General features: G+C 34.8%; 1 protein-coding gene across 1 annotated transcript in view; it reads left to right on the top strand.

The window, feature by feature from the left end:
* Nucleotides 1-11,954, top strand: part of LOC137656258 (chromo domain-containing protein cec-1-like) — a 22,369-nt gene extending 10,415 nt beyond the window's left edge. Inside the window, exons 2-3 of the mRNA XM_068390428.1 lie at nt 2,444-2,527; nt 11,902-11,954. Of these exons, the coding sequence (XP_068246529.1) occupies nt 2,444-2,527; nt 11,902-11,954 (137 nt within the window). The remainder of the gene's footprint in view (nt 1-2,443; nt 2,528-11,901) is intronic.
* The last annotated feature ends 8,046 nt before the right edge of the window (nt 11,955-20,000 follow it).

Genomic DNA, 20,000 nt, shown 5'->3' with positions numbered 1-20,000 from the left:
ATATGTGTATATTTCACAACCGTATTCACTAAGGAAGAATCGACGTCCCTCCTCTAACCAGCTATCAGATATGAAGGGCCGCAACCATTAACTACAATCACCTTCACAATAGATGATGTCAAATAGAAATTAAAAGGGCTCAGTAAGTCAAATGCCCCAGGTCCAGATGATATTCATCCAAGAGAGATTGTATTACTAGTAAAAGAGATAACACCACACTTTTACAAAACAATGAAAGAATGGCACCACACGGATGGAGACTAGGCAATGTTTTTCCAATCTACATGAAGGGACCAAAAAAAGAATATAGCAACTACAGACATGTGCGTCTAACTCCAGTGCCTTACAAATTTTTTTAATCAATAACAGTAGATTCAATAGTAGAACATATAGAGAAAACAATCTTCTGATAAACAACCAACTTGGTTTTAGACAAAATAGATGATATGTGACAAATCTGCTAGAATTCTTTCACACTAGGTTTAGTATTTCTGACAAAAGCAGGTCAATAAACATCATATACATAGACTTTCATAAGGCTTTTGACAAAATACCCCATAAAAACTTAATGGTCAAAATTAGATCACTAGGGATCATTGACAAGCCAGCTGAATTGATCGAAGATTGGCTAACAAACAGAAAACAGAGTATTGTATACAATGGAGAAGCTTCAGAGTGGGTAGCAGTTACAAGTGGAGTACCTCAAGGATCCATCCTTGGCCCATCACCGTTTCTGATTTACATTAACGACATAAATTTATGAATAGCTAATAGAATAGTCAATTTGCCGATGATACTAAACTTGGTGTAAAGGCTGTGAAATCGGAAGACGTAGAAGCCTCAAGACAGGATCTAATGAAGTTATGAGGATGGTTCAGAAAATGAGCAGAACCTTTCAACTGTAGGAAATGAAAAATCATGCACATAGTTTTTAGTAATCCACAATCAGATTACTCACCCATGAGTAATGAAATAGAAAGTGTGGGAGGAAAATCTCGGTATTATTATCAGCAATGATTTAAAGTTCATCAAACAAAGTATAAAAGCTTATAAGAAAGAATAAAAAATGATAGGTTACATAAAGAGACAATTCAAATAAAAAGACACTGTACTACACTGAACACATCACCAGTAACACCCCATCTAGAATACGGAGCTCAATTCTGGGCTCCAAATATTCAGTAGGATATAGTTAGACTGGAAGCAATAAAAGCTAGGCCCAACAAAGTAGTTCCAAGAGTAGGGCAATTTGATTATAGACGGAAGATGGAACGTTTTAATTTATTTTATCTACAAACTCGACGACTAAGGAGCAGTTAATAGAGGCATTAAATATTCTTAAAGGGATCACAAATATAGATTACAACAATCTATTCACACTTAGCAAAAATCAGTCTAGTGGTATCAGATAGATACTGGAATTGAAAAGATACACCACCACTCAATGTGGCGAGTTGTTTATATACAAAATAGCAAGTACATGAAATAGACATCCAGCAGATGTAGTAAACAGTGACACGGTAAACGAGTTCGGGAATAAGTTAGACAAGATTATAAAAACTCTAAATGAATAAAATGAATAGCTCACACAAGAGCTGAAAAGTCTCCGAGACATCCAAAATCATTGAAACTCTTTGTGTATAAAGAATTATTCATCAAAAACCATGATAATTATTGGATGGGAATTGCTTTATCTCTCTCCCTCTCTCTCTCGCTCTCTCTCTCTCTGAGTGTTTCTGTATGCCATTCAGTGAGTACACTTGTGTGGCCAGATGATTTAGCTGAATTAACGCGGATAACAAAAGGCTATTGGGTGAAATATAGCTACATGTTTTCGTGAATACTCAGTTATTTGTTTGAGGTCAGAAAAGTGGGATAAAACGTCGGCATAGGATAGTTATCTTGTAAAATACTAAAAATCTGATCAAGAAGGCGCTGTATAACATAGACAAAGCTTGGAGGGACATTGCTGCAATCAGCAAAAGTAAATTACATGAGTTGGCCAAACAAGAACTAGACCATCTGATAACAGAGGTCCCTAGTAACTCCAACCAGTGTGACGGAAAAATTTTCGCAGACATATTGAAACAATATGATCCAACAAACTGGAGCAAGTCTGCGGAAAAAAAAAATCAGCAAAATAATAGAAGATATTCCAAAGAAGACCCAGGTGATAAAAAGAATTATAAAGAAAGTTTACATCAATCAACAAATCCCATCAAAGAACAATAAGAAGTCCAATGTGGTGAATATGCTGATTGATGCATTGGGAAAAAGAATGACAAAATGGTGTAATACATGTAAGATGTGGTATTCCATTATTAATCCACATAAGCTCATCAAGTACAACATGAAAAAAAAAATAAAGACACAAAGGTATTCTGCTTAACATGCTTAGTCTGGATAGAAAAAGTAATTAAGTCGATACTGAATCTGCAAATAGCTGAAGAAGAAGAAGAAGAAGAAGAAGAAGAAGAAGAAGAAGAAGAAGAAGAAGAAGAAGAAGAGAAAAATGAACAGGATATGTGTAAGGATGCAGAGGAAATCATTGATACAACATATGATGCCATCCAACAACATACATATGAAGGAATAAATTATCAGATGGAAGCAAATAATAGACCCAAGAGACTCTACCCTAGGGAAGAGCAAGAACAAGAAAAAAAAAAGAAAAGAAAGATATAGTCTGCAATTCACTGAAAATAAGGAATTGCAGATTTGGTGAAAGATGCTACTACAAGCATCCAAAGACATGCCATGATTATGAAATATATGATAAATGTGCGTATTTAGACGGATATGGAGACAAATGCAGAGATCTCCATCCAAAAATATGCAAAAACCTGAAAGAAGGAAAAGAATGCAAATTCAACAAAATTATCGATATATGAATCCTGCAACCATGAATGGAAGTCAGAAAACTCAGCAAACAGAAAATAAAAGTGAAAGCAAAAATTTAAACAAAAAAAGAAACAAAAAAAACAAGCCGAGTATATACCGCGCTATGCACAAAAAGCCGCAAGATATGATGCCTTTCAACCCAAATATGCACAATTAGAGCCCAATTACAAAGAATGCATCAATAATGCCAGGGGTTGGTGCAGATATGGGGATTATTGCAGGTATACAAACAAAAATAAATATGAAGGCGAAAGAGAAAATATAATAGAAAAGTTGGATTGTTTAATGGCAGAATTCCTGGAAATGAAGAAAAGAACATCAAAGAAAAGGAAGGAAGCATGTGAGAATCCATATTATTACCAATATTAGATAATGGGGATGAAACACAAACCATAAGTGATAAATATACAGATGTGATCTATCTAGATTTTGCCAAAGCCTTTGACAAGGTAGAACATAATATATTATAGAAAAAAATGCGAAAGCATATTGTTGGGGGGAAGATAGGAAAATGAGTAAAAGAATTTCTGCAAATCAGAAAACAGATAGTGGTTGCAAATGACTAGAAATCAGATGAATATCAGGTAATATCTGGCGTGCCACAGAGTACAGTATTAGCTGCACTACTGTTTGTTATTAGGATCTCAGACATAGACTGTAATGTTAGAAACTCTGTAGTGAGAACTTTCGCCGATGACACAAGAATAAGTAGAGAAATTACTTGTGATGAAGATAGGAACTCACTACAAAGAGATCTAAACAAGATATATGAATGGGCGGAGATAAATAGGATGGTATTTAACTCCGATAAATTCAAATTGATAAACTATGGAAACAGAAAAGGAATAGTATGTGCATACAGGGGACCTAATAACGAGACAATCACAAACAAGGAAGCAATTAAAGACCTTTGTGTAATGTTAAACGGGAATATGTTATGCAACGACCAAATAGCAACATTGTTGGCTAAATGTAAAGAAAAAATGGGAATGATATTCAGACATTTTGAAACAATAAAAGCTAAACACATGATTATGCTTTACAAAACTTATATACGTAGTACACTCGAGTACTGCAATGTGATATGGTACCGCACTACCAAAAGGATATTGCACAAATAGAGAGTATACAAAGGTCCTATACTGCTACAATAGAAGAAGTTAAGGACCTTGACTGCCGGGAAAGACTGCAATTTTTAAAACTATACAGTCTAGAAAGGAGAAGAGAACGCTACATGATGATACAAGCATGGAAGCAAATCGAAGTAATTACTGAAAACGTCATGGAGCTAAAGATATCAGAAAGAGCCAGCCGAGGTAGATTAATAGTGCCCTAAACTATACCAGGAAAACTAAGGAAGGCGCACAGGACATTAATCAACTACGCACCAGCATCGATAATGTAGCGACTATTTAATGCGCTGCTAGCTCATCTAAGAAACATATGAGGAGTGAGCGTAGATGCGTTTAAGAATAAACTCGATAAATATCTAAGATGCATCCCAGACCATCCAGATGCATCCCAGACCATCCAAGACTGGAAGATACAAAATACACCGGAAGGTGCCTCACACTGAGGGGCCTGGGGGAACCCAAACATAGAATAAGATAAGGTAAGGCTCTCTCTCTCTCTCTCTCTCTCTCTCTCTCTCTCTCTAGTTTATAAACAATGATGGCAAAGGACAACGAGGGAGTATGATACAAAAAGGAAATATAAATATTTATTTACAAAGAAAAACAAATAGTTAAATAATATTTGGACAGAGGTAAGTTTCAGGTCACTGCATCGTAAACTTGATGCTCCGTTGTAATGAAGTGTTGTTAATTGCAGTTCTAGAAATGGAGGACAGTTATTAATACCAATACTTAACTGCAGTAATAAACATGAGGAACCAGGTGATAAATCTGAATTTTCTTAAGGGGCTGTCCAAGGCTGATATCCTCTCCCGTGTTAGTAATGTGTCCGTCGCAGAATAAAAGGTGTTGTAATCCTCCAGATAAAGACCAAGATTAGTATGAAGAATTCGATAAAAACACTCGATCACAGCTGCTCTTCGAAGACAAACATCCAGGCATCAGCAGCGGAAGAATGATCAAACGGGCGTGACAGTGGTATAAGGTGCTGAAGACTCAAATGCAGGCGTTGATATCGAATAAAGGGTGCTAACAGCTACACACCATTGCAGCGATCCAAGGCGAATCCACTGCTCTCAGTAGATAAGTACCTCTCAGAGGCAATCCCACCCTCTCTAGCGTTCAGAGGATCACTGACCGCAAACTTGGGCTTTTCCCGAAAAAAAGTCTCTCTGCTTCCACGTCATCATGTAAAGGAAGGAATTGTTGGATTAGAACTAGCCTCCTTAACGACTGCAAAACAAATAACAAGCAAACAACATTCAGTTACTAACAAGCAGCAAACATACGACTGCGTGGGCAAAAAATAAATAAATAGATAAATATATAAATGAACGAACGAAAATACTTTCGGGCGTGACAATATATATATATATTATATATATTCATACTCACACACATATATATATATATATATATATACAAACATACTTACATACATACATATATATAAATAAATATATATATATATATATATATATACATTAGTGTATATATATATATATATATATATGCAAAATATATATATATATATATATATACAATATATATATATATATATATATGTATATATATATACTAATGTATATACTAATATATGTGACCTCTCAAGAATTTCTGCTAAATATTTAGATAGATACACACACGCACACTCACTCACCATGGTATGGCTACTCTCTCTCCCCACTTCTTGAGGGACGGAGATAGATAGACGTAATAGGATATATATATATATATATATATATATATATATAGTCTGGCCTATTCTTTACAGATTCTCCTCTGTCCTCCTACACCTGACAACACTGATATTACCAAACAATTCTTCTACGCCCAAGGGGTTAACTACTGCCCTGAAATTTTTCAAATTCCTACTTTCGTCTTGGTAAAGGTAAAAGAGACTTTCTAGCTATGGTAAGCAACTCTTCTAGGAAAAGGACAATCCAAAATCAAACCATTGTTTTCTAGTCTTGGGTAGTACCATAGCCTCTATATCATGGTCTTCCACTGTCTTGGGATAGAGTTCTCTTGCTTGAGTTCTCACTCTTGCACACTATTTTTTTATATTTCTCTTTCTCTTGTTTTATAAAAGTTTTTATAGTTTATATAGGAAATATTTATTTAAATGTTGTTACTGTTCTTGAAATAGTTAATTTTTCCTATTATCTTTTCTGCATTGTGCTATTTTCCTTGTTAGGGCCACTGGGCTTTTGTAACCTGCTTTTCCCACTAGGATTATAGCTTAGTAAATAATAATAATAATAATAATAATAATAATAATAATAATAATAATAATAATAATAATAATAATAATAATAATAATAATAATAACAATAATAATAATAATAATAATAATAATAATTATCAAATAATAATATAGAGCATATTCCATGTGTTTAAACTGGCATAACTCCCACATAGAAATTTCATTTAAAAGAAAATATTTTGAAAACAACTGTTACCCTTCCTACTTTTTTGACAGATTTATTAATAAATTCTTTTATGTTATTTTTAAGCCTAATTTTAAATGTTGCGATGTTCCGAAAAAAAAAGTACATATCATTACCATATGTGAATCATGCTTCTTTCAGAAACGAGCTTAACATAGCCCTCAATACTTTGTACCCTTATGTTAATGTTAAGTCTATATTAAAAAAAAAAATATATCGGTAAACTTTTGAGGTTAAAGAACACCCTCCAGGATTTGATGCTGTCCTTAGTTGTATATAAATATGCTGGTCTAACATGTAATTTTGGAAACTATATTGGGTCTATCCATAAGGCCGTCATATTAAAATAAGAAGAATTTTCATCAATGAGAAACCATTCCAATTCACAAAAAAAAAAAAAAGAACATATCCAGAACAATCATTTCGAAATCCTCTTCCGAACATCCGAGTGCCTTCTGTTCCTCCTCTAGAAAATCCCTACATCAAGAGACTGTTGCCTTCTTTAAACAATCTAACCAACTCCACATCAATACATATGGCCTAACTGCTCATTACTAACTCCTCTCTCTCCCTTGCTGATCTTTTTTTGGCTTTCCTTGTTTCTAGAACTTATAGCATTTCCTTCGATAACTGAGAAACTGCATTTTAGAGGTAAGCCATCTAAATATCCTAGCTCTCGAATGGAAAAGTTGGTCTTTCAGTAAGCCCTGAATAGACAGTAAATTGCGGTAAAGAAAATTCTCCATTCTGGGTTTGGATGGGGGCTAGCTTTTGAATGAACGTATGACTTGGCAAGGAGGTTTTCGTCAGTCTTAAATAGACAGTGTGAAATATGGGCTATAAGTTAGATAACGCTCATCCACAGAGCAAGAGAAAGGAAAAATATATCTTTTCGATATGATAGTTATAACGTAATATAGAAATTCTATAATGGTGTGTCTGTATACAAAGTGGAGTTTGAGAAGAAAGTGAAAGGTACTTTTTTTTCTGAAGACTAGATGAAAGTGAAAAGGTAACATAAAAAAATTGTTAGTCAGTTAAGTGGGAATTTCGCTGAAGGGCTTAGAGTTCCGATCTTTTCCTTTTACCTTTCCGTTAGAGAAAACATCTGACGAAAGTTTACGCTAACTTTTGATGTTTTAAGACGTGATGAAAACGGTCCACAAACTTTTTCGATGGAAGGGTGAAAAGCTTTTGTTTGTGGGAGTGATGGGAGTTACAAAAACTCCACAAAATAATCTTTTTAGTAGCGACCTGATATCATAAATATTTATTAGCATGCAACGGTAGATTGTGCATCAAAATAAAAGACCTTTTGTTTACATGTGATAATGTAAGTAGCCTTTTTAGATGCTGATATGAATAAGGAATTTCAAGTACATATCTTGAGCACACATTTACTGCTTATTATATTACTATATATATGAATCCTCAACTAAATATCTTTCATGAACACCAATTACCAAAAATATAGAATATTTTTGTTTGTTTATTGGTTGACTATATATTAAATACCCTTTTAACTTCAAGGAATGAAAAAAAAAAAGAATTTTTTTTTGCATTGTTAGAAATTTCATCCCAATTCTTAACTCGTACATATTGAAATATTTTGGAAGAACGAGTTAAAGAATTTATTCAATCCATAGACTAAAAGCATAATAAATAGAATCTATTCCCATAGCCTTCTCCATACTTTTAAAGTATAATAAGGTCAGAAGCAAAGACCTGCAGATGAACTCTTTCTGTAGATCTTGGTCAGAAGTGTGGGTGAAAATTACTTTTTCTCCAATTATCAAAAAGGGGAAAAGAGGAAGAGGTGAGTTATCAGGAAGAGCAAAGATGGGGTGAGATCTTGCCTTGATACAAGGGATAGGGTAGCATTTGATAACGACATGGCAAAGGAGATTTGGAATTGAAAGGAAATATTTAAACACTATTAATGGGTAAAGGTGAGCAGTTCCTGTCTGTTTTATATATGACACCAATATATCACCATGAACACCGTGCTAGGCCGTATATCCCTGGATAGGTACGCTCCTCGGACACCCCTTTAAGGGTATACTCGGACGCGAACGACCCCGACGCCAAAAAAAATTCTTGAAGAATCAGTTTTTGCAGTAACCTCCTTTTTTCTTTTGCCAAAAAAAACTTCAATGAATGCTTAAAACAACTGTAAAGATAAATACTACTCATCTGCAGAAAAACTATTTATTATAAATATTTTAAAAAATTAAGTAGAAAAAAAAGACCTGACATAAAAATTCATAAAAAAAAAGTTTATACATATATACACAAATCCTTTTAGGAATTGATTCTTGAATGATTAGGACACATCTTGATGTATTTTGGATGAAGTCAGACCCATGGAGGTGAAGATCTGAAATGAGAAAAAAAGGGTAACTTTTTTTGGCCAAAAAAATTTGTCCAAATTTCATGAATTTTTTTGGGTACCCAAATGAAATAGGAAGTGGCTAATTTTTTTAGGGAATAAACATATGTTATCCTAAAATAGAAATATGTAAAAAAATCTTCATTATTTTGTAAATTACATTTATATCAGGGGCCATATCTAAAGGTAATTTTTTGAGTACTTAGAAATTTCGTAAAAAAATACATATATTTAATATATAATATGATATTTATGCTGGTAAAAATATACCAAAATATCACAAATTCTATAGGGAACAAGAATATATATAGATAGGGCAGCTTACGCTTCGGATATGTCCACAAAATGGCCGCCAACCACACTGACTCAGACTCCCTAATCTGCCACTTGAAATGTAGGAAGGGTATGTCAATTTCAAGGTGTTATTTACTAATCTAATTATTATTGGATATGCATAAAAATTGTATGGTGGGTTGCTGGATAATTGTCGATTATTTTACGACTAAAAATTTAAATTCTGACCCAAAACAAATTTTTGAAGGGAAATAAAATCGAAAAAAAAAATGTAAAACAATATAATATTTTAGGTAAAAAAATTTGATGATATTCAATCAAAAAAAAAGTAAACAAAATTTTCCGACAAATAAACATCTAGAGGAATCATTACTCTGTGATAGTTCCTTAGTACGTAGTAATTTTGAAAGAATTGGGAAAAAAACAAAAAATGGCAATCACCGGAAAATCGAACACATACCTATATATACGCCATATCTGGCTAAAAAAAAGATAGGCATGGGTAGCCAGATCATCTAGAAACACTTTCCAACACTATAAAAATATAAGTTTTGCGACACTACTTGCCAATTCCTTACGGTAACATGACTAAGCGAAAAAATGCAAAACAAATAAAAAGGGGCACTCGCGGAAAAATGGCTAACATTCTAATATACGGCATTTCAGAAAAAAAAAATTCAGCCACGTGCTAGGCAAACCATCAAGGCACATTTTCCGACAAATAAACATCTAAATGAATCATTACTCTGTGATAGTTCCTTAGTACGTAGTAATTTTGAAAGAAATGGGAAAAAACGAAAAAATGGCAATCACAGGAAAATCGAACACATACCTATATATACGCCATATCTGGCTAAAAAAAAAAGATAGGCATGGGTAGCCAGATCATCTAGAAACACTTTCCAACACTATAAAATTATAAGTTTTGCGACACTACTTGCCAATTCCTTACGGTAACATGACTAAGCAAAAAAATGCAAAACAAATAAAAAGGGGCACTCGTGGAAAAATGGCCATTCTAATATACGGCATTTCAGAAAAAAAAAAAATTCAGCCACGTGCTAGGCAAACCATCAAGGCACATTTTCCGACAAATAAACATATAAATGAATCATTACTCTGTGATAGTTCCTTAGTACGTAGTAATTTTGAAAGAAATGGGAAAAAACGAAAAAATGGCAATCTCAGGAAAATCGAACACATACTTATATATACGCCATATCTGGCTAAAAAAAAAATAGGCATGGGTAGCCAGATCATCTAGAAACACTTAACAACACTATAAAAATATAAGTTTTGCGACACTACTTGCCAATTCCTTACGGTAACATGACTAAGCAAAAAAATGCAAAACAAATAAAAAGGGGCACTCACGCAAAAATGCCCAACATTCTAATATACGGCATCTCAGATAAAATAAAAGACATGCACGTGTTAGCCCAACCATCAAGGCACACTTTCTAACACATAAACATGAAAAAAAAATCAATAATATACGGCAATTCCTTACTACGTAGTAAATTTTTACAAATATTGAAAAAAAAAAACAGAAATTGGCAACCGCAGTTAAATACCCAATATACCAATAACTACGTCGTATCTGACAAAAACAAAATCACGCATGGGTAGCCAGATCATCTAGACACACTTTCCAACACTAAAAAAGCAAAAGTTTTACGACACTATTTCGCAATATCTTACGGAAAAATGACTTGGCAAAAAAATGAAAAAAAATGAAAAAGGGGTACTCGCGGTAAAATGCCCGACATTCTAATATACGGCATCTCAGATAAAAAAAAAGACATGCACGTGTTAGCCCAACCATCAAGGCACACTTTCTAACACATAAACATGAAAAAAAAATGAATAATATACGGCAATTCCTTACTACGTAGTAATTTTTACAAATATTGAAAAAAAACAGAAATTGGTAACCGCAGTTAAATACCCAATATACCAATAACTACGTCGTATCTGACAAAAACAAAGTCATGCATGGGTAGCCAGATCATCTAGACACACTTTCCAACCCTAAACAAGCAAAAGTTTTACGACACTATTTGGCAATATCTTACGGAAAAATGACTTGGCAAAAAAATGAAAAAAAATGAAAAAGGGGCACTCGCGGTAAAATGGTCCTCGTGGTGATGAACGACATTTTAACTAAAAAAAAAATCATGCACATGGTAGCCAAACAATCCACCAAGACTTTCCACAACTGATAACCTATACAAGTTGCACCATTCTACGACAATTTCATAGTACGTAATAACTTTGATAATTATGCAAACTACCTTAGAAGGGTAAACTCGGTCGCGCTCGACCCCGACGCGTCTCAGAAATCGGGGAAGGAGTACAGCTACAGCAATGCACATCTGGACACTACTAGAGCGTGTAGGGGAGACACCTCCTGCAGGTCGATCACCCACAAATTCAGTCACGGGGGTGAGTCACGTGAGAAAAACCTGTTTTTTTTTGACGCTCGGGGTCGCGAACGACCCACCGTACCTATCCAGGGATATTACCGTGCTAAGCGATATGTATCGTGTTATGCGGTATACTACCGTGCCGGGCGGTATATACCGTGCCGGGCGGTATATACCGTGCTAGGCGGTATATTACCGTGCTGGGCGGTATATTTACCGTGCTAGGTGGTATTTACCATACTAGGCGGTAAATTACCGTGCTAGACGGTATGCTCCTTATTTGCCAACGGTTATACTTGTATAAGCAGTTGAGCATCTTGGAGTAATGAGAGCTTTGGGAGAGGAGGAAATGCCTCCCTAAATCTTGATCAAGTCATTTGCAGAAGGGTGAAGAATTTGGTTTAAGGTGATGGAGAAACTCTCTCTTCGGCTTTTACTCCTGATGCCTGGTGGTTGATTTGACTAGAATTAGTATAGTCAGGCAGGGGTCGCTTGCCTTGATTAGATGGACACTGCAAATCACAAGGATCTGTTTATCCGTTAATGTATTCAGCCAATGAATCCTCTATGGCTTTAGTCAGTCATGTAAAGAGAAAAGGGCCAAAGGGCACCCAGTCAAGGGCAAGGCAGGTTGCTAAGAATATCCTAGTTTATAAATATTAAAGAAAAATTTAAAATAGGTAATTATAATATTAGAGCCATGAATCAGATTGAGAAGTTACAGAAAGTGGAGAGTGCATTTATGAAATATAGTTTGGATATCTTGGCCCTAAGTGAAACACGTTGTAAAGGTATTGGTAAGGAAACTTTAGACCAAGGCATATATATATATATATATATATATATACAGTATATATATATATATATATATATATATATATATATATATATATAACAACTCAGGGAGATCAGATTGGGTTGGAAGAGAAGAGGTAGGAATGATAATGACAGCAAGAGCAGAAAAGATATTAACCGAGTGAACAGCTGTAAATAGTATACTGTTACTAGGAAAGTTCAAATCACAGCAGTGCAATATGAATATTTTAGTTTGCTATGCCCTATCAAATGATTTACCTGAAAAAAAGGAAAGATGAATACTAAGGAGAACTGCCGAGGATAATAGATGAAATTCCTGAGAGAGATAACAAAATTTGGCGACTTCAATGTTAGAATTGGAAGAAATAATCAAGTGTTAGATAATGGGATGGGTGTCGAGGGTCTCGGCAAAATTTCAAACGAAAATGGAGCACATTTCATAATTTTTTGGTTAGCAAGCAATCTTGTCATGTTTTTTTAACACAAGAAATCTGCAAGTACACATAGCTTCACCATTTGGCATTTAAAAAAAAAGATAGATCATATTTCTATAAATAAAGAGAGAAGGAGGACTCTGAGAAATGTAAGAGGTCATAGAGATGCCGTTATTGGTAGTGATTACCAGCTCTTCAAAGCTACATTGAAATTAAAACTGAAAGCACCCAGCAGAAAGATGTATAGAATACCTACATTCAATACAACTAAGCTTTTGGAGGAAGATTACATAGAAACATTTGCAATTGATATGCTGTCTTAGAAACTTTAAGAGACGAAGAACCGACAATTAATGAAGAATGGTGTGACATTAAGAACATAACCATCAGTGGGTAGTAAAGTCCTGGGACACGCAGTTACAAGGAGAAAGGCATGGATATCGAATGATACTTGAGAAACTATAAAAAGGCGACAAAGACAAAAATTGATTGTTGACAGTTTTCATGGAAGTAATGAAAATTACAAGGGAGAGTATGTTAAGTATTCCAGTATTAACAGTGAGGTCAAAAGGAAAGCCAAGAATGACTGGCGAGAGTATTTAGACAGCAAAGCAGATGATACTGACAAAACTATAAATTAAGGAAGTGGTTATGGTGTAAGAATTGCTTATAGAGTTATAAAGGAAATCTCACCTGGGGCAAAGAAGAAAAAGAAGCATATCCCCATCAAAAAGAGAGATGGTTTTCTAATGCCAAGAGAAAAAGAAGGAAGACTATATTGGATGGGACCCTTCAGTGAGGTTATGAATAGGAGATATGATGAAAATTATTGCATTGATATACCTGGAGCTCATGAGCACATTGATGTGTCCATGAATGAATTTATTGTTTTTGAAGTCAAAACTATCCTCAAAAAAAAAGAGATGGGAAGCTCCGGGATACGATGGAATAACTGCCGAGATGATACTGACCTAAAATGAAGTGACTCCCAGACTACTTACAAGATTATTTTGTAGAATGTGGAATGAAGAGACAAAGCCTGGTGAATGGGAGTTAGGAGTGTTGATGAAAATAGCCCCCCCCCCCAAAAAAAAAGGGGGGGGGGGGTGACCTGACTAATTGCAATAATTACAGAGGCATGAAACTCACGCCAGTTGTTATGAAAATATAGGGTATGCTTATAGTAAAGAGACTGGAGAGAAAGATTGAGGAAAAGCTAAGAGATGAACAAGAAGGATTTACAAAATGTAGAAGTTACAGTGATCAAATTTTCATTTTGAGACATTTACAGCTATGCGTAGAATATTGTAATCCCGTTTTGATGGCATTTTTGGACTATGAAGAAGCGTTTGATAGTGTGCACAGGCCTATTTTGTGGAGAGTCCTGCCTTATTATAAAATTCCTCTTAAATATGTGAATTGGATTCAGTCAGTTCATGAGCATAGCAATTGCAATGTTGATGTTAATGGAGTCTTATCAAATTAATTTCCAGTAAACAGCGGACTACTCCAAGGAAATATGTTGCCACCTATGTTCTTTATCCTCCTCGTGGATTTTTTAATGTGTACAACAGTCAGAGATGGTTGAGAAGGATTGGACTATTGGTGATAAGAATTTAGCAGACCTAGAGTACGGTGATGATCCTGTTCTTGTTAGCAGAACACCACAGGATATGCAATGCTTGCATACCAAAATGCATGAAATATCATACGAAGTTGGGCTGAAGATAAATAGAAGAAACGCAAAGATGATGAGAACGGAGTATGCAATGGAAGATGAAATATCATTGGAAGGAGAAAGAATTCATGAAGTATTACCATTTAAGTATTTAGGAACTATGATCTCCAATACAGGGTCTTTAGTATTAGAGTTAAGTGAAATATTGAAAAAAGTGAATCAGACAATGGCTAGGTTAAGCAAAATTTGGAAATCAGTCTGAAATTACATATAGAAATCAGAATATATATCAGTTTACTGATATCGGTATACTCTATGGACAAGAGTCATTGTATGACAATGAAATAATCTGCAATAGATTAGGTTGATTTGAGAACAAAGCCCTCAGAAGGATATTAAGAGTTAAATGGTAGAAAAGGATTAGAAATGAAACTATAAGAGATATTACTTGAGTACAGTATGAGAGCATGATGAGGGATAGAAGGAGATGATTTGGGCATGCTCTTTGCAATCCCCAAGAGAGATTAGTTCACCAAACATTCAGCTGGGCTCCACAAGGCACTAGAAGAGTTGGAGGACCCAGACCTACATGGCTTAGAACTATGGAGCGCGAAGTAGGGGACGATGAATGGAGAAGTATTGAATTAAAAGCTCAAGATAGAGATGACTGGTGAAATCTAAGCGATGCAGTTTGCGTCAATAGGCATAAAAAGAAATGATGATGATGAATACACACTTCATTTAGGTTTTCTAGATATGAGACATTATTTTTGGTTACAATAAACATTTTGATAATCGAGTTTCTAGAGAGAGTTTACTGATCACTTATATACATGAATTGACACATGCAAATCTTTAAGATAAATCTTTTTAATTTTTAACTTATCTTCATCCAATTAGGTAAAAAGTATTAAAACATCAATACAAGTTGTAAGCTATAAATCAATTTATTTTCCTAAGTATAAGCATTATAACAAATAGTAAGAATATATATATATATATATATATATGTAGATATACTAATAGATATATATATATATATATATATATATGTATATATATATATATATATATACACACATATATATATATATATATACATATATATATATATATATATGTATATATGTGTGTATATATATATATATATATATATATTATATATATATATATATATATATATTGTATATATATATATATATATACATACATACATACATACATATATATATATATATATATATATGTCCCATTTCTATGGATAATGAGACATCGGAACATGTTTTTTTTTCAGTTTATTACAAAAGGTTCGTGAGTACACTGTACAACCGACACACTCAGGTGAGCCCCTTGTCCACTTAAACACACAAAGGCAACTAACTCCCCTCGCAAGCAGAATGAAATCTTTCTACAGCAACATTCAGAATAGTTATGTTTTGTGAATTCTTAGGATTATAGAGATCTTTTACCTTGACATACAACACATATCTTTATACAAGAATTAGGACGTTGTTCCCCCGCCACTAGCTCCTTAATCTGGGAGGTGTTGCGCACTCGCCCTCACTAGTCTATGATATATGGAGGACATTCCGAATAGGCATGGCATTTACTAAACAGAAATGCAACATATATATATATATATATATATATATACGAGTATATATATATATATATAAAAATCACCCCAAAAAATAACACATCTTCCACAAAAAAGAGTAAAAAATGATATATTGCATATTAAATTGTACACAATACAATATAAATATTTCCACTCTGCAACTAAAACACAGAATAACCAAATTAAAAAAATAAAATCATATCAATATCAGTATTACGCAGCATCATCAATAACCTCCCTCTAGTTGCTGGCAATACAAGCTTTTTGGGCGGGACAGGGGAAGGAATAGATATTCCTTCATACCTCAATTTTACTTGTCTTGGTTTACGACACAATTTCCCAACGCAACTCACCACCACCGTTTCGCCATTTATTTTAAATCACTACTAAACTTACACTTGCAACTATAAACCGGTTGCCACTAACACTTTTCCCGAGAAAATTATTCATCTTCCTGCCCTTCTCTTATAATATCATGTATAGGGTATTCACATCTACACATTCTCTAACATTGCCTATCCTTAAGGCTGAAATTTAATCCCGCAGCTCCTTGCCATTCGGTAACCGCCCCGGCCCCAGCAACGAGGAATCATATATATACAAGAATAATACAGCATCCGCCTGACGGATATCACCTGACATATTCAACATCTGTTTTTCGGTTAACTTAACAATATATCATATGTATTGCCGCACTTGGCAAAATTACCACAACACTTTATGTATACATTAAGCATCAACATAAGAACACATTGTTATCATCAAGTTTATTTATAACACGTCAAAAAAAGAAATGAGGTCTATTCAAACAACAACAACAGCAAAGGAAAAAAATTATTCTACTCATCAACTCGAGGAATGTCACGTATGCAGGGGTAAGGAGGAACACTATGATTGACATTTTGGAAAACTACTTCTTCAGGCACCACATGTATGTGCTCTTGATGAGGTTCAGACATTGCGCATTAATAATGTTTTTTATCACTACTAGGCTAGATTTAACAATCTTTACTCGGTACAGACATAAATACGCTGGCTCTAGTTTGTGTTTCCTAAGTTGTAATAGTTTCAAATACACAAGATCGCCCACAAACACTTTTACCGGTGTGGTTTTGAACAGACCATCATACTTTGAGATGTGTTTTTCATTAGGTCTTTTCAAAAACCTTTCAGTGATGTTCATTACTCTCCTCAATAGATTTAATAAATATACTTGATATTATTCAATTGAATAATTTGGCAATTATTGCGAACTAATCAGTACCATATATGGTAACACAGGATTCTCTCCATAAACTAAAAAGAAAGGCGTGTCCATGAGCGAAGCATTATATGCAATGTTCAATGCTAGCTCAGCTGCAGGAAGCATGGCATGCCAATGAAGGGGGCCATCAGTCACCAAGTAATGTAAAGTTCGGACTACTTCCCTATTATGCGATTCCACTAAGCTATTAGCTGAAGAACTATATGTGGTCACTGAAAAGTGATCAATTTTCATCAAGTCCGTGACCAGTTCCACCACATTTTTTATGAACTCGAGACCATTATCACTTGTTAAAACTTTCGGGCAACACAACCTGGTAATGAAAGAGCACAGTGCCTGGACTAAAGAATTCGCTGATTTATGCAACATTGCGTAAGTATTAGTGTACTGAGTAAAAGAATCCATTAATACACATATATACTTATGTTGTGTTAAACCAGTAGTAAATGGTCCTACCATATCCATATACACTGTATAAAATTTAATAGGAATCACAGGCTACTTTCTGGCTTCCTGTACAGTGTTTTTATGTTCTTTGAAACAGTTACAAGCATGACAACATTTTATATAATTCTCTATAGATTTTTCCATTCCTAACCAAAAGAAGGATTCGTGTGCTCTCCTTAATGTTCTATCAATCCCTAAATGCCTTGCATACGGACTTGCATGTAGAATGTAGATGGCTCAATTAATTAAAGAGGGAAGTAGAACTACCTGTGCACAAAACTCCTCTCCCCTTTTCTCTTAAGGACAATATAAGATCTCATTTTCTATTAAAAAAATTATCACTAGGCACATTCAGAAAAGACGGATAACTCTCCGATTTCCCTTTAATCACTACTGGCGCTCTTTCCATCTATTCCTCTTTTTTTCTTTCCCTCTCGGACTTCTTTATTTGCTAACTTCCTAAGTCAATCAAAACTGCATCATCAGGGCATCACATTCTTGACACCCCTGTTCACAACCTCAGCCACCCACATATTTTCCCCTTCACCACTCACATCTCTCTCTCTCATCCAGTTTTCTTATTGCTCCTCGGGTGAATTCACATCCCGTTCTCTATTTTTTTCTATTTTGATGTGGGTTTTCTATATTTTGGTTACGTTCTTTGTTCCTCTTTTGTGCCCTTGTTGTTACTCCTCTTACTGCACCTCTTGAGAGGGCATCAGCTACCTTATTAGCTTTACTTTCTATGTGGTTGAAACCCTTTATATTAAACTCTAAAAATCTTTCAATCCATCTCGCTTGTTGAGAGGTCAAATCTCCTTTGTACAAGTGGTCACTTAAGGGGCAATGGTCACTTTATAACTCAATCGACTGACCTAATAAACAGAAATCGATGCCTCTCTAGAACCCAAAGAATAGCCAAAGCCTCTTGATCGATGGTACTATAATTCCTTTCTACTCCTTTTAATGCTCTGGAAGCAAAACAAATGGGTCGCTCTCTACCTTCATCATCTCGTTGGGAAACTACGCCACCAATAGCTAAGCTACTGGCATTTGTTGTCACTAAAAACGTGCGATCAAGTCTCAAATCTAGGATATACGAGTAAGTCATTGCGAGTTTTAAATGGTTAAAGACCCTCTCTTCTTCCACTCCCCAATTTATTAGTTTTGGTTCCTTTAAAGCATATAAAAGTCTCTCTATCCCTCCAAAGCCTCTTATGAATTTACGGTAATACTCAGCGAGCCAAAGGAACCCAGCTACTTCCTTAGGGGTACGTGGCCTGGGGATATCTCTAATAGGGTGCTATTTTACTGGGGTAGGTTTGGATACATTCTGGCGTTATTATGTGACCTAAAATTTTACCTGTTTACAGAAAAAGTTGCACTTTGACAATTATATTTTCATACCATTAAGTCACAATATTTCTAAAACTTTAAAAATATTATATTCTTTCCGTTTTCCCTGTTATCATGACAAAGTCTGAATAAACAAGAACATTATTGCCAGTTAAGGGCAAAATAACCGCCATCATTACTGTAGAGAAATGACGTGGAGCATTTATAACACCGAAAGGAAGAAAATTAAACTGAAATAGTTGATAGTTTGCTATAAATGCCGTTTTACCTTTATGGTCTCCTGAATGGGTATTTGATAGTATCTAGATTCTAAATCAACAGTTGTAAAATATTTACTATCCCATACCTTCAAAAGTAATTCTTCGATCGAGGGCAATGGAAATGCATTATCCTTAGTGAATAATTTTAAGTTCCTATAATCAACACAAAATCTTACCGACACATCCTTTTTCTTAACAGCTACAATTGGAGAAGCCCCAGGAGATTCGTTCTCCTCGGTTATCCCTTGTTTCCTTAATTTACTAATTTCCCTTCCTATCTCTCCCTTGAAATGAATGGGTACCTTATAAGGCCTTGACCTGACCACTTCCGCCTGCCCAGTTTCAATGCTAAAGGGAAATCGATCAATCCTCCCGGATGGCTTATCTCCAATTGCGGTTACATCGGAATAATCATTAACGATGTCACTAGCTACAGATTGATATTCTGATGGATATAGTTTTCGTGCTTGCATAATCATATTCTGAGTGTGTTCGTTTGTGTGTTCTGAAGTTGTGGCTCCCAACATCCTATTA

This window comes from Palaemon carinicauda, chromosome 17 (genome assembly GCF_036898095.1).
Source record: "Palaemon carinicauda isolate YSFRI2023 chromosome 17, ASM3689809v2, whole genome shotgun sequence".
NCBI classification, from domain to species: domain Eukaryota; kingdom Metazoa; phylum Arthropoda; class Malacostraca; order Decapoda; family Palaemonidae; genus Palaemon; species Palaemon carinicauda.
Note: the sequence above shows the minus strand (reverse complement) of the source record. Positions and strands in the feature narration are given on the sequence as shown.